The sequence below is a fragment of the Mastomys coucha genome, unplaced genomic scaffold (genome assembly GCF_008632895.1).
Source record: "Mastomys coucha isolate ucsf_1 unplaced genomic scaffold, UCSF_Mcou_1 pScaffold22, whole genome shotgun sequence".
Lineage (NCBI taxonomy): Eukaryota > Metazoa > Chordata > Mammalia > Rodentia > Muridae > Mastomys > Mastomys coucha.
The window spans coordinates 21,431,194-21,446,525 of NW_022196905.1; the positions used below are offsets into that span (position 1 = coordinate 21,431,194).

The 15,332-nt window shown below is 40.3% G+C and overlaps 1 protein-coding gene across 1 annotated transcript in view; it reads left to right on the top strand.

Moving 5' to 3' along the window:
* Positions 1–15,332, top strand: part of Pkd1l1 (polycystin 1 like 1, transient receptor potential channel interacting) — a 143,369-nt gene that overhangs the window by 67,416 nt on the left and 60,621 nt on the right. The window contains exons 27-31 of the mRNA XM_031342475.1: positions 7,459–7,569; positions 7,687–7,841; positions 9,148–9,248; positions 11,332–11,524; positions 14,780–14,863. Of these exons, the coding sequence (XP_031198335.1) occupies positions 7,459–7,569; positions 7,687–7,841; positions 9,148–9,248; positions 11,332–11,524; positions 14,780–14,863 (644 nt within the window). The remainder of the gene's footprint in view (positions 1–7,458; positions 7,570–7,686; positions 7,842–9,147; positions 9,249–11,331; positions 11,525–14,779; positions 14,864–15,332) is intronic.

The window sequence follows — 15,332 nt, forward strand, 5'->3', positions numbered from 1 at the left end:
CCAAAAAAAAAAAAAAAGATACTGCAGGACTATGCATAACTTCTCCCACGGAGGCCTGACAAGGCAGCCCAGCTAGAGAAAAGGGATCCACAGGTAGGCAACAGAGTCAGGGACAGCCCCACTCCAGTATTTGGGGAGCCTGAATGAATACCAAGCTGCACTTCTGCTACATACGTGCAGGGGGCCTAGGTCTAGCCCATATATGCTCTTTGGTTGGTGGTTCAGTCTCTGGGAGCCCCCAAGGGTCTAAGTTAGTTGACTCTGTTCTTCATCTTGTGGAATCTCTATCCCTTCTGGGGCCCCCGGCCCTTCCTCCAACTCTTCCACAAGACTTCCTGAGCTCCTTCCAAAGTTTGGCTATGAGTCTCTGCATCTGATTCAGTAAGCTGCTGGATGGAGCCTCTCAGAGGACAGTTATGCTAGGCTCTTGTCTGCAAGCCTACCAGAATATCATTAATAACGTCAGAGATTGGTTCTTGCCCATGGAATGGGTCTCAAGTTGGACCAGTCATTAGTTGGCCATTCCCTCTGTCTTTGCTCCATCTTTGTCTCTGAGCTTCTTATACACAGGACAAATTTTGGGTCAAAGGTTTTATGGGTGGTTTGTTGTCCTTATCCCTCTACTGGGAGTCCTGCCTGACTCTAGGAGGTGGCCACATCAGGTTCCATAACCCCTACTGCTAGGAGTCTCTGCTAGAGTCACCCTCATGGGTATCCTGTACTTTATGGCTAATATCTACTTACAAGTGAGTATATACACCATACTTGTACTTTTGGGTCTGGATTACCTCATTCATGATGATATTTTCTTGTTCTATCCATTTGCCTGCAAAATTCATGAGATCCTTGTTTTATAGCTGAGTAGTATTCCATTGTGCAAATGAACCACATTTTCTTTATACATTCCTTAGTTGAGGGATATCTAGATGGTTTCTAAGGTTTCTGGCTATTATGAACAATGCTGTTATGAACATAGTTGAGCAAGAGTCCTTGTGGTATTGTGGAGCATCTTTTGAGTATATATGCCTGAGGGTGATATAGCTGGGTCTTGAGACAGAACTATTCCCAGTTTTCTGAGAAACCACTAAACTGATTTCCAGAGGGGTTGTAAAGTTTATATTCCCACCATCAGTGGAAGAGTGTTCCCCTTGCTCTACAACCTCACCAGCATGGGCTGTCACTTCAGTTTTTGATCCTAGACATTCTGATGGATGTAAGGTAGAATTTCAGAGTTGTTTTGATTTGCATTTCCCTGATGACTAAGGACATTAAACATTTCTTTAAATGTTTTTTAGCCAATAGATATTGCTCTGTTAAGGATTCTCTCTTTAGCTCTGTACCCCATTTTTAATTGGGTTATTTGGTTTGTTGGTGTTTAACTTCTTGAGTTCTTTATATATATTGGATATTAACCCCTTGTCAGATGTAATTTTTCCTATTCGCTAGGCTGCTGTTTTGTCCTATTGATGATATCCTTTGCCTTACAGAAGCTTTTCAGTTTCATGAGGTCCCATTTATTAATTGTTGATCTTAGTAACTGAACTATTGGTGTTCTGTTTAGGAAGTTGTCTCCTGTACCAATGTATTCAAGGCTATTTCCCACTTTCCTTTCTATGAGATTTAGTGTATCTGGTTTTATGTTGAGGTCTTTGATCCACTTGGATGTGATTTTTGTGCAGGGTGATAAATATGGATCTATTTGCATTATTCTACATGCAGACATCCAATTAGACCAGTACCATTTGTTGAAGATGGTTTCTTTTTATCCCCCATTGATATTTTGCCTTCTTTGTCAAAAATCGAGTGTCCATATGTGGGTGGGTTTATTTCTGGATCTTTGAATCTATTCTGTTGATCATCCTTTCTGTTTTTATACTAAGACCTTGCAGTCTTTATTACTGTTGCTCTACAGTATAGCTCGAAATCAGGGGTGGTGATATTTCCAGAAGTTCTTTTATTGTACAGGATTGTTTTTGGTATTTGGGGATTTTTGTTTTTCCATATAAAGTTGAGAATTTTTTTCAAGGTCTGTAAAGAATTGTGTTGGAGTTTTGATGGGATTTGCTTTGAATCTTGTAGATTGCTTTTGGTAAGATAGCCATTTTTACTGTGTTAATCCTGCCAATCCATGAGCATATGAGATCTTTCCATCTTTTGATATCTTATTCAGGTTTTTTCTTCAGAGACTGAAGTTCTTGTTATACAGGTCTTCACTTGCTTGGTCAGAGTCACACCAAGATATTTTATATTATTTGAGGCTATTGTGAAGGGTATTGTTTCCCTCGTTTATTTCTCAGCCCATTAATAGTTTGTATAAAGGAGGGCTACTGGATTTTTTTTGGTTAATTTTTTATCCAGCCACTTTGCTGAAGGTGTTTATCAGCTGTAGGAGTTCTCTATTACAGTTTTTGAGATCACTTATGTATTCTGTTGTATATTCTGCTAATAGCAATACTTTGATTTCTCCTTTTCCAATTTATATCTCCTTTACCTCCTTTAGTGTCTCATTGCTCTAGCTAGAACTTCAAATACTATATTGAAGAGATACAGAAAGAGTGGGCAGCCTTATCCCTGATTCTTGTGGAACTACTTTAAGTTTCTCTCCGTTTAATTTGATGTTGGCTATTGGCTTGCCGTATATTGCCTTTATTGTGTTTAGGTATGGACCTTGTATCTCTGATCTCTCCAATACTTTTAACATGAAGGGATTTTGGAGCCTGTCAAAGACTTTTTCTGCATCCAATGAAATTATATGTATTTATTTTTTAAAATTTGTTTCCATGGTGGACTACACTGATAGATTTTCATATATTGAACCATTTCTGCATTTCTGGGATGAAGCCTACTTGGTCATGGTAGGTGATGTTTTTCATGTGTTCTTGGACTCAGTTTGCAAGTACTTTATTGAGTATTTTTGCATCAATGTTCATAAGGGGAATTGGTCTGAATTTTCTTTCTTTGTTAAGTCTATGTATGGTTTAGGTATCAGAGGGACTGTGGCCTCATAGAATAAGTTTGGCAATGTTCCTTCAGTTTCTATTGTGGAGTAGTTTGAGGAGTATTGGTATTAGCTCTTCCTCGAAAGTCTGGTAGAATTCTGCACTAAAACCATTTGACCCTGGGTTTTAGGGGGATGGCTTTCAATTACTGCTTCTATTTCCTTAGGGATTATAGGACTATTTAGATTATTTAACTAATCTTGATTTAACTTTGTTAAATCAAGATAAGTGAACTCTATCCAGAAAATTATCCATCTCATTTAGTTATTCCAATTTTGTGGAGTATGGGCTTTTGAAGTAAGATTTAATCATTATTTAATTTTCCTTAGTTTCTGTTGTAATGTCCTCCTTTTCATTTCTGATTTTATTAATTTGGATATTGCCTCCCAGCCTTTTAGTTAGTTTGGCTAAAGGTTTGTCTACCTTGTTAATTTTCTAAAAGAATCAGCTCTTGGTTTAATTGATTATTTGTATTGTTCTCTTTGTTTCAGTATTATTTGTATCAGCAGTGAGTTTGATTATTTCCTGATGTGTACTCCTCTTGGGTGTGTTTGCTTCTTTTTATTCTAGAGCTTTCAGGTATGCTGTTAAGTTGCTAGTATGTTATCTCTCCAATTTCTTTGTGAAGGCACTTACTGCTATGAACTTTCCTCTTAACACTACTTTCATTGTGTCCCATAAGTTTAGGTATATTGTGCCATCATTTTCATTGAATTCTAGAAAGTCTTTGCTTTGTTTATTTCTTCTTTGACCAAGTGCTCATTGAGGAGAGAGTTGTTCAGTTTCTGTTTGTAAGCTTTCTGTTGTTTACATTGTTGTTGAAGTCTTCCTTTAATCCATGGTGATCTGATAAGATGCAAGGGGTTATTTTAATCTTCTTTATCTCTTGAGGCTCGCTTTGTGACTGAGTATATGGTCAATTTTGGAGAAGGTTCCATGAGGTGCTGAGAAGGTTTTGTGTTTGGGTGAAAGTTTCTGTACATATCTATTAGGTCCATTTGATTTATTACCACTGTTAGTTTCATTGTTTCTCTGTTTAGTTTTTGCTTTGATAACCTATTCATTGGTGAGAGTGGGGTGTTGAAGTATTCTCCTTTTAATGTGTGATGTTTGATGTATGATTTAAGCTTTAATAGTGTTTCTTTTATGAATGTGGCTACCCCTGCATTTGGAGTATAGATGTTCATAATGAGACAGCATCTTGGTGGATTTTTCCTTTGATGAGTATAGAGTATCCTTCTTCACCTCTTTTGTTTACTTTTGGTTGAAAGTATCGTTTTTAGGTATTAGAATGACTACTCCAGCTTGTTTCTTGGGTTCATTTGCTTGGAAAACCTTCTTTACAGACCTTTTCTCTGAGGTGATGTTTATCTTTGTTTCAAAAGTGTGTTTCTTATATGCAGCAGAATGATGGATTCTGTCTATGCATCTACTCTGTTAGCCTGTATCTTTTATTGAGAAATTGAGTCCACTGATTTTGAGCGATGTTACTGACCAATATTTGTTAATTCCTGTTATTTTCAGGTTGTTGGTGGTAGTGTAGTGTGTGTGTGTGTGTGTGTGTGTTTCTCTTCTTTCATATTTCCTGATATAAAATTACTCATTTTTGTGTTTACTTGGATGGATGGATGTTAGAGTTTTCTCATATCCTCTGTAGGGCAGGATTTTTTAATTTGTTTTGTCATGGAAGAATTTATTTTCTCCATCTACAGTGATTGAAAGTTTTGCTTTATGATGACATCTCTGGTCTTTTGGGGTTTGCAAGACTTTAGTGTCTGTGTTGAGAAGTCAGGTGTAATTCTGATAGGTCTTCCTTTACATGTTACTTGGCATTTTTCTGTGGCAGCTTTTAATATTCTTTCTTTATTCTGGACACTCAGCTTTTTGATTATTATGTGGTGGGAGGATTTCCTTTTCTGGTCCAATATATTTGGTTTTCTGTAAGCAGGCATCTCTTTCTTTAGGTTAGGGAAATGTTCTGTGATTTTGTTGAAGATATTTTCTGGGCCTTTGAGCTGGGAATCTTCTCTTTCTTCTATTCTTAGTATTTTTAGATTTGGACTTTTCATACTGTTCTGAATTTCCTGAATGTTTTGTGCTAGAAACTTTCTAAATTTAGCATTTTCTTTGACTGATGTATCAGTTTTCTTCTATCATATCTTGTAAGCCTGAGAGTCTGTCTCCCATCTCTTTTATTCTGTTGGTGATGCTTGAAGCTGTAGTTTCTGTCCTCTTTCCTAAGTATTTTTATCTCCAGGATTGCCTCAGTTTGTGTTTTCTTTATTGCTTCTATTCCCACTTGTAGTTTCTAAACAGTTTTATTTACTTTTCTTTACCTGTTTGATTGTGTTTTCCTGTATTTCCTTATATTTACTTGTTTCCTCTTTAAAGGTCTCTATCATCTTCATAATCTATCATTAGATTTAAGGTCATTTTCTTTTGCTTCAGGTGTGTTAGGATATCTAGGGCTTGCTGTAGTAGGATAGCTTGGTTCTGGTGGTGCCAGATTGTCCTGACTTTTGATTGTATTCTTATCTAGCATCTAGCCAGCTGTTTGCTGCTGGTGGCAGCAGGCCTCTGGGATTGCAGATAGAGCTGGTTGTCCTGAGTGGCAGCAGGCTTCCAAAGATGCAAACAGAACTGGTAGTCCCTGATTGCCTCAGGCCTCTGGTTGTCCCAGATGGCAGCAGGCCTCCAGGGTTGCAGGCAGAACCATGGCCCATGGAAGAGAGTGTGATTTCAAATTTTCAGTGACTTGACTTTCATGCCAGAAAAGAAGAGTAGGTTAGCATGCTTGCTCATTGTCTTAGTTTCAAAAGACATGTCACTTGAAAGTGGCCAAAGATCACTTTGATGTGTCCAAGGTGGCTTCTAGATAGCTGGTGACAAACTAGTAGGAAATGTATTTTCTGTAAATCAGGCTAGAGAGAAAAAGAGAAGACTTACTAAACTGTACGGCAAAACATACCATGGGCAAGTCCAAGTGGGAACTGCTGAGTCTTACCTCCCGAGCTGTTTGTATAGAGTCCATTTTAGATAGGTAGGTAGGCAGGATTCTCACAGTCTTATTAATTAGTACAGCTTCCAGTACAAGTCATCCTTTTTGACACTGGCCATTTGAGCTCATTCTTTTGACTCCATGGGCCATTGGGAGTTGTTTCCATAAGATGCCCTAAGTCTCTAAAGTCAGCTCTAGGTGATGATGGATTGACTGTTCAAGTATCAGAATTTCTGTTTTTACTTGGGTCTTTTGTCTTTACAGATTTCTCCAGAAAAATAATCTTAGCAGGCTCCTTGGTGTCTGATAAGTGTCACCATCAGTATTCACCTCAGAGTTTTCTAATCTGTGTCAGGGAATGCAGGGCTAGGGCAGATGATGGAGAGGTTACCCCTCAGGCAGGTTTCATTGTTCTTAAAATCAACCTAGAGTTCAATCAGAACAAATCATGAGAAGGGGTTTCTAAAGAGCCACTGAAGCTTCCTCCTCTTACTCCACTAACAAAGGTGTATGTGGGCTAACTCTGGTTAGGGTTGTGGAAGTCAGGGAGAACTTCTCAGCTCTTTGAACTTTGATATGAGCATCTACTTTCAGAATCCACAAGTGCTCTCGGGTCTGTGGATCACACTGATCAGGAAAGACAGTGAGGTAGCTAGTACTCATCACACTCTTTAAGTCTTCTGCCTTCCCACCCAGCTCAGCTCAGCTCAATGGGGCTCTTCCTCCTCCTCCTCTTCCTCTTCCTCCTCCTCCTCCTCCTCCTTTTCCTCTCCCTCCTCCTCCTCCTCCTCTTCCTCTCCCTCCTCCTCCTCTTCCTCTCCTTCCTCCTCCTCTTCCTCTCCCTCCTCCTCTTCCTCCTCCTCTTTCTTCTTTTATTAAAAACAAGACAATGTCTTGCTTTGTAGCCATTGGAGTTGCAGAGACTTGTTGCCTCCTGGGACTACAGGAGTGCACCACCACATCCTTCCCAGATACTTCTTTTTATAAGAGCCCTTGACATTTATTTTTAACTTAAAATGTTATCATTTTATCAAAGGAAACATACAAGAAGCATTAAATCCAACCCCCACCCCACCACACAAATTAACCAACCTAACTTGTTAAATTCATATTGTTTGATCAGAACTGGAAAGATAGTATAGCTCCAACCAATTACTTCCTGATTTTCTCTCCCTCTTTTTTTGGGGGTGGTGGTGGTTTGGTTTGGTTTGGTTTGGTTTGGTTTGGTTTGATTTGGTTTGGTTTGATTATTAAGACAGAGTCTCTACATAGCCCAGTTATCCTAGAACTCACTATATAGATCAGGATGGTCTCCAACTCAGAGATCCATCTGCCTCTGCCTCCAGGGAGTGCTGGGATTAAAGGTATGCACCACCATGCCTGCCTTTCTCTTTTGGGTCAACTGTTGGCTTTATTTATTTATTTATTTATTTATTTATTTATTTATTTATGTTCCCCAAGGTGGGTGGTGTCATGAGCCCTAGGCTCTATAGCTGCAAGAGCAGAAGACCTATCCTCAGAGGACGACTGGAGACACCTGTGACTATGGAGTTTGGGGAAGAAGACCATCTGGTAAAGATACTGCCCCACCCACTGCCTCCTCTTCCTTCAGGCTGAGCTGGCTACAATGTAATGCACTTAATCCTCCCCAAACAAACTTGGCCTGACTTGTTTTCTTTCTAACAACAGGACAAGAGAAATCCAGCCATGTTTGTGTTGCTTCGGGATGAAGTGAATGTCCACCAGTTCACCGGGCTTTCAGAAAACTCCCAGGAATCTTTGCAGATACACATTGAATTTTCTAAGCCCGTTCCAAGAGCCTTTCCCATCATGCTGTTAGTAAGGTGTGTGAAGGTGGCAGCTATAGTGGAAGTGAGATTCCTACAGGATGGGGGTGGAATTCTTAAGCAAATTTGTGACCAAGAGTGTATTAGTTCTAAGAGATAATAAAGGTCATAGTCGCATAGGTGTGTGTGTGTGTGTGTGTGTGTGTGTGTATGTGTGTGTGTGTGTGTGTGTGTGTGTGTGTGTGTGTGTGTGTGTGTGTGTGTTTAGAGCTATCATACTTCTTTAGAAGCTGGGTTCCTGCCTGTTGACTGGAATGTGAAACACTCGAGTTTCAGTTATACTATGGATGATCTCATTTTGAAGTCTGATAACATAGATTTGGGCCAGAATTATTCTACTATTCCCTCTACTACTTGTTTCTTTTCTTCTCATTCCCCTGGAGTAAATGTGTTCAAATTTATATTCCCAAAGAGACTTAATAGATTAATCTTCTTTCTCAGTTACATTGAGTATGTGAGATTAGATCAGTCTCATGTAGTGGCTAGACTCTGTGGCTATTGGAGATTCTTTGGACTCTCAGGCTTAAATAGTGCTAGAAGTCACCTTAGTGACTGGTTTGATAAGTGGGGAGGAGCAGTGTTTTCTGGGTCTTTCTGTCCTCAGAATCTCCATGTGTTTGGGCAGATGTTAGCTGTTCCACTGCACCTGCTTGACCAGGTGAGATCCTGGACTGGCTTGAGGGGACTCAGGAGTAAGGTGTGTGTTATGTCTCTGTGTGTGTTATGCACAGATAGGCTCCACACTTAGCTGAGTCTCCATTCACTGGCTTGACTCTATCTGCCAAGTGAGCTGAGCCACTAGATGTCTAAAGGTTTCTGTTTGCCACAAGAATCTGGATTTTTTTTTCACCTAAATTTTCAAAGTTGCACACAAAAGGAGAATTTGTTTATCTGACTATTTTGAGTCTCTCTCTGCCTGCCAATTCAACACTTCTGGACAGTATGGTGAAGCACTGGGGCAGATAAATGTACACATGTCCTGTTCCTTGGCAGACAGCCAGGTATTCGCTCTCATTCCACATAGAAAGCCAGTTGTTATTCTTGCTTTTTCCTGAAGTAGGTTTTGTTTGGTTGGGGGTTTTATTTGTTTGTTTCCTAACAGATATAAGGGATAAAGTATTGTCTGTGTGTGTGTTGGGGTGGGTATTAAGAGGCTGGGCATCAGGGGATAATCCACATCAGTTCTTTTTAGCCCTGATTATCTCCAGCTATTCCTTTTGAGGACAAGGAATGTTTGTTACAAGGAACATAAGTATATACAGGGAAGAAAAGCTGCAGCTCACTACATCCTGTTTGCCCCTAGGTTCTCTAAGAAAGCCACGCCTTCTGATTTTCTTGTGAAGCGGGTCTACTTCTGGGATGAGCAGACTGTACAAATGTATGTACCAGCTGTCCCATGGAAAGGTCAGTGGATGCTAAGCTGTGAGCTCTCCATTGTTGTTATGTGCTAAGGACATGCTGTGGCCTGCATGTGCATGGCGGTGTTTTTCTTTCTTTATTGCACCAACATCCAAGTCTGCACCACCATTCAAGCTTAAAACATTTTAAATGGTAAAACCAATAAAATCAAGACATTTTAACAGTAAAATGTATTAGCCTTATTTTAATTAAAATTATATAGCTTCCCCCCTTATTTTTTCCTCTATTCAATCCATCCTATGCTTCCCCTTGCTCCCTCTTCAAACTACGGCCTTATTTATTGTTACACACACATACATACAAATGCCTCAGTATGTAAATACAACTCGTTCAGTCCATTTAATTGTGTGTATGTGTGTGTGTGTGTGTGTGTGTGTGTGTGTGTGTGTGTGTGTGTGCATGCGAGTGCGTGTTTTAAGGCTGAACCACTGCTTGGTACTGGATAACCAATTAGATGGCTTATCGCTGGGGAAGACCAATTCTCTCATGGTCATTATTTATTAGTTGCCTGTAGTTCTGTATCTAAACATGGGGTCCTGTAACATTGTCTCATTTCAATGTATGAGCTCTATTGGTGTTGTACTTCTTCGGGTTTAGTTAGGCAGCTGTGTTACTGAAGTAGTATGGGTGATGTTTCCCTGGCATTTCTTTTTTTTTAATTGGTTATTTTCTTTCTTTCTTTCTTTCTTTATTTATTTACATTTCATATGTTATCCCCCTTCCCAGTTTCCCCTCCACAAACCCCCTATCTCATTCCCTCTATCCCCTGCTTCTATGAGGGTGCTCCCCTTCCCACCCACCCACTCCCACTTCACTGCCCTAGCATTCCTCTATACTAGGGCATCAAGCCTTCACAGGACCAAGGCCTCCCGTCCATTGATGCCCAACAAGGCCATCCTCTACTACGTATGCAGCTGGAGCCATGGATCCCTCCATGTGTACTCTTTGGTTGGCAGTTCCCTGCCATTTCTAAAAGACACAATCACACAGTAGATTTTCTGGTCATCTGGCTCTTACAGTCTTCCCAGCCATTCTTCTGCAATGGTCCCTGAGCCTGAGGTGCAGGAGCTGTGTGATAAATGCACCAATTGGGACTGGACACCCCACAATCACTTCTTCACTGCATTTTGACCAGTTGTGGGTTCCTGCGATTGTCTCCATCCATTGCAAAGAAAAGTTTCTTTGACAAGGAACAATGGTCTCTTAGATTTGAGGCCATTGTTAGAAATGAATTTCTTATATCTGAGTTTTGAGAGAAATCATCATATCGTTTAGTGCTGATACAATGTCAGTACTTTAACATTTTAGATCTCTGGCTTATTATTGCACATTGTATGAAGAATGGTCTAAATTTTATTCTTTTATATATGTATTTATTCACTTATTTATTGTGAGAATGTGTGGTATAAGTTTATGTTGTATGTGGTTTATGCACACATATGTGGGCAGGTGTACAAATCTGTGTGTATATGTGTCCATTTTTTCCCTGCAGTTCTTTGGACAGAAATAATTATGGGTCAGAGTTTTTGACTGTGGGATGGCAACCTCCTCTCTCACTTGATGCCCTGTCTTTCTGAAGGCAGTGGGCTCTACAGGTTCCCTCTTCCCACTGTAGGGCATGTCATGCTTTCACTTTTAAACTTCAGACTTAATGAAGAGATGATTGGCTAAACCAAATCTGTGTCTTGTCTCTGGAAGCACACTGTTTAACAGAGTGGCTAATGGTCTGCGAAGCAGCAGGAGAGTCTTGAGTGGGAGCTACAGAGGAGCTGAACTGTCTCCATTCACGCCAGATGCGATGATCCCTTTGTTTGGGATGTCAGGAAGGACTTAGAACACAGGGGCACTGGAAACACTATTTTCCCCCAGGCATTCTGTCTCTCACAAGTGAAAGTCTGAGTGTGCTTAATTCATAGAAAATTCCCCAAAGCAGGAGATGGCCAGAATATGATGAACCTTTCATTCCTTCCTTTTTTGTCTCTGTGCCCAGCTGCCCTTCCACGTGCACTGCAGGTGAAGTATGCCCCTTTCCAAGTTCATATGATTATTGATAGTTTTGTTCTTCTAGGAGCCAATGTGGGATATTTATCCCTATTAGATGCTGATTACGACAGGAAACCTCCAAACAAATATCTTGCTGGGGCTGTAAACTATACAGTGCATTTCCAGTGGATCCAGTGTGTGTTTTGGGACAAGACAGAGTGGCGATCTGAAGGCCCCTATCCACAGCCAGGAACTTCTCCTGAAAAAGTCAACTGCAGGTACGGGTACACTACTGCTGGGGAAAAGCCTGGGAATTTTAACAACTGACTCCCTTTTTTTTCTGCATTTGTGCTAATCACTAGGGTCTTCCATGAGCAATGTCCTCTCATGAAAGCTGAGCAATCCTGATAGATGCTAGCCTAGCAGAATGTGCATGCTCCACCTGTCTGCACCAAGGAAAGGTGCTTGTGTCTCCAGGCCCTCTGGCCTGAGCCACCTGTAATGCCTGGCATGTTACAGGTAGTCAGTGCCCACTGAGAAATGAGTCGGCAGATGAATGGCACATAAGCTTACCAGATGACTTTACATAGATGTCCTAGCATCCTGTGACTGCATTTTGTAGTCAAGCAGGTGGATTCTCTACCCCTGTTATCCCATTCCCTTGTGTGCAGATGGCATGGTTTGAAAGTTAACTTCACCTGGAAAGAGAAGTCTCTGCATGGATATAGGCAGGCAGCCATCTTGGTCACTTTGGGATATCTGGGTCTTATCACTATAGTAAATATTATTTATCACCCAGACATAGACTTAACAATCTTATGATTGCTTGCTTTACTCCATTCATTTATACTGCCCTTGTCTTCTCAATCGTGTAGAAATTCAATAATTACTAGTATAGAAGGTCATATCCCTGTTAATAACAGAGAGGCCACAAGGAGTTGTGTGTTGTATTAGGGGTCAAACCTGTTCGAGTTGTACTAAGCTGGTGACATTTACATCCAGTTATTACTTTCCTGCGTTGAATAGTTTTTATTCATTTAAAAAGCATTTGATCATATTAATCCCATATCACTATCTCTTGTTTGCCTCTCACTTCTGGTTCCCCTCCTACTTTCTAATTTTGTGTGTGTGTGTGTTTGTATATGTTTAATAAAAAATTTATACTATATATTCTGATCAGTATTTCCCCTCCCCACCTCCTCCCAGAACCTCCAAACTTTTCATCTTTATGTTTCTCTTTAGAAGGCAAACATACAAAAACAAATAAATAAACAGCAAACAGCACAAAACACACACACCCCAATACTCCACATAACTGGAAAACATAATATACACACAAAAGATTAGTAGATTTAAAAATGCCCAAACAAAGACAACAAAATATTTTAAAATGCCATTGAGTTCATTTTGTTTTGTCCATCTATTGCTGGGCTTGAGACCTACCCCTAAGTATGGTTTATATGCCCAGTAAAATTCCATAGGAGAAGACTGGTTTTTTTTTTCCTCTGCAAGTGGTTGTCAATTAAAGATAGCAACCTCGTTAGGAATGAAAGACAGTGTCCACTTCCCTTCTCAGCCCTGGGACCATATCTGGTCTGAACCTGTGTAGACCCTGTGTGTGTTTCCACCATCTCTATGGGTTCCTATGAGCGTCTATCCTGTTGTGTCTGGAAGACTGTCTCCTTGGAGTTTTATGCCAGTAGCCACAGCTGCTGTGAGTCCACGGTTTCAATGGCCGTGTCATGCCCAGAAGCTGGTATTTCAGAGTGTTCCTAGGCATCATCTGGCTCCCCATCTTTATGACCCATCTTTACAATGTTTCGTGGACCCTGAAGGAGGTTCTATAGATGTCCTGTTTATAGTTGAGCACTCAACAGTCACTTCCTCAGCATTTAGATGAGTTTTGAGCTTCTGTATTAACTCACTGAAAATATATACTTCTCTGACCAAGGTTGAAAGCAACACTAATCTATGTCTATAAAAATGCATATTTAGAGAAGACAGTTTGACTACTCTATTTAGCAAATGATCAGTAGTACATTCCTTTCTAGGGCCTGTAATTTACACAGACAAAGGTATTTTATCAGCTTTATAATACCAGGCATATGTTCCCCACAATGAAGGAAACCTCAAATCCAATGAGAAAGCTATTGCTTACCTCCAAAGCAGACCTGCCTCTATCATACCAGTGCACATGCATTGCCTGGCAAGTCAGTAGTAGATGGTACAGGGTCCGCAGCTGGATAGCATCACTGGTGATGTTCCTTCCCCCGCAGTCTGAATAACACCCTCCAGCACTATGAATGCTAGCCCGCAGGGAGGAAGTTTCCAGTTCAGTTCCAGCTTATTTTCTGTGTCCTATATTCTAACCATACAGTGTCTCCAGCGGTAGGTTTTTACCATCTAGTTCTGGTGCGTAACCAAGAGCAATGGTAGGAGTTTGTATTGTTTGAGGAGCTTCTGGGGACTCCATGGCCAATAAGTCAGGAGGAGACATGCCACAGTTGGCACTTCTAGAAACTGCATTGCACACTCTTGCATGCTCATGCAGGGTTCCTCACATCAAACTGTTTATTATTATAGGATATTTAGTTTATAAATAGCAAACATCCATTTCTTTTTGTAAGTTCTTAGTTTTGGTTGACTCAACCCTTGCCTTTCCTACATCTTTCCCTCCCCATTTGAACCTTTTCTCTCCTACTGCCCTCCCCAGCTTTAATATGTGTTTACTTTCCCTCCCAAGACCTTTCCTGCTGCCGCCTCTCATGGTTCCTCTCTTGCTTCCTGGCTTCTCCTGACACTTATTCCAACTAAACATGGAAATCTATATAATATTTTCCAGTTCCAGTCATTTTCCTGCAAATTTAATTTTGTGTGTGTGTGTGTGTGTGTGTGTGTGTGTGTGAAAGAGAGAGAGACTGAGAGACAGAGACAGAGAGAGACAGAGATAGAGAGACAGAGACAGGGAGACAGAGAGACAGAGCATATAGTTTTTATTGCTATAGCTTTGCAGTAGCTCTTTACAATAATGTGGTACCATAGGAAGCTTACTGATAATGTTGCAGTGTTTCAGCATTCTTTGTTGTTAAATTATACATGAAAATAATTCTTTGTTCTCTACTACATAGTACTCTTCTCACCCAAGAGCCAGGGTCGCAAATAGTATTTATAGTAGTTCTCAAAATAGGCTTAGCAATGATGGGATATCTGTAAGACCAGGACAGGTGCCTAAACAAGAGTCAGTCTACATGAGGCGCTAACCTGACTCTCATATAAGGATGTGCTGTAGTGAGCCTGCCTGTAGGAGGCAGTGTACCCTATGCCTGACATTTCAGGATAGTTGGGAGCTGGCTCCCAGTACCAAGCTTAAGGCTCTGTGGTACATCAGACAGTTATAAATGAAGACACAGCAAACTGGCCAACATCATAAGGTTGGAAGAACGGGAGCTTCTTTTTTTCCAGCTCCTCACTGTCCCATCGCAAACATCTGTACCCTCCCTGTATTACTATTCTCACGTGCATTCCCCTTCTAGCTACCATCACCTTGCGCCTGTCTCTGTCCTAAGAAGAAAGCTGAATGCCACTTTCGAAGTGAGCAGCATTTCTGAGTTTCAGAGGTGAGTTCCATTCTCTAAAGGAAAACTTCATTCCATGTGTTCTGGTGACCACTTAAGAGATGCCCATGCTCTGCTGAGTTTATACTTAACACTTACGTAACATGTTTGTTTTCTGGAGCACAGATATTAGGACTGCTAGTCTTACATGTTATATTACTGTTTATATTTTACAGCCACTGGCAGGAGTCTTATAAACACCAGAAAGCCAATATCTTTCTTACTTTTAAGCTTGGCTATATTTCAGTATAGACTGGGTCAATTAATTAATATCTACGGCAATAAAGAATGACCCTAAGTTTGTTTTCATTTGTTTACTCATACTATTAGCCTCATTTTCAATAATAACCTCTACTCTATTTTAAATGATAAGTTTAAAAGTTACCTTGTATTCATAACTACTATTTCATAACAAACAACTATATTTAGAGTATGCAAAATGAATGCATTGATGGAAAGCCACTTTGAATGC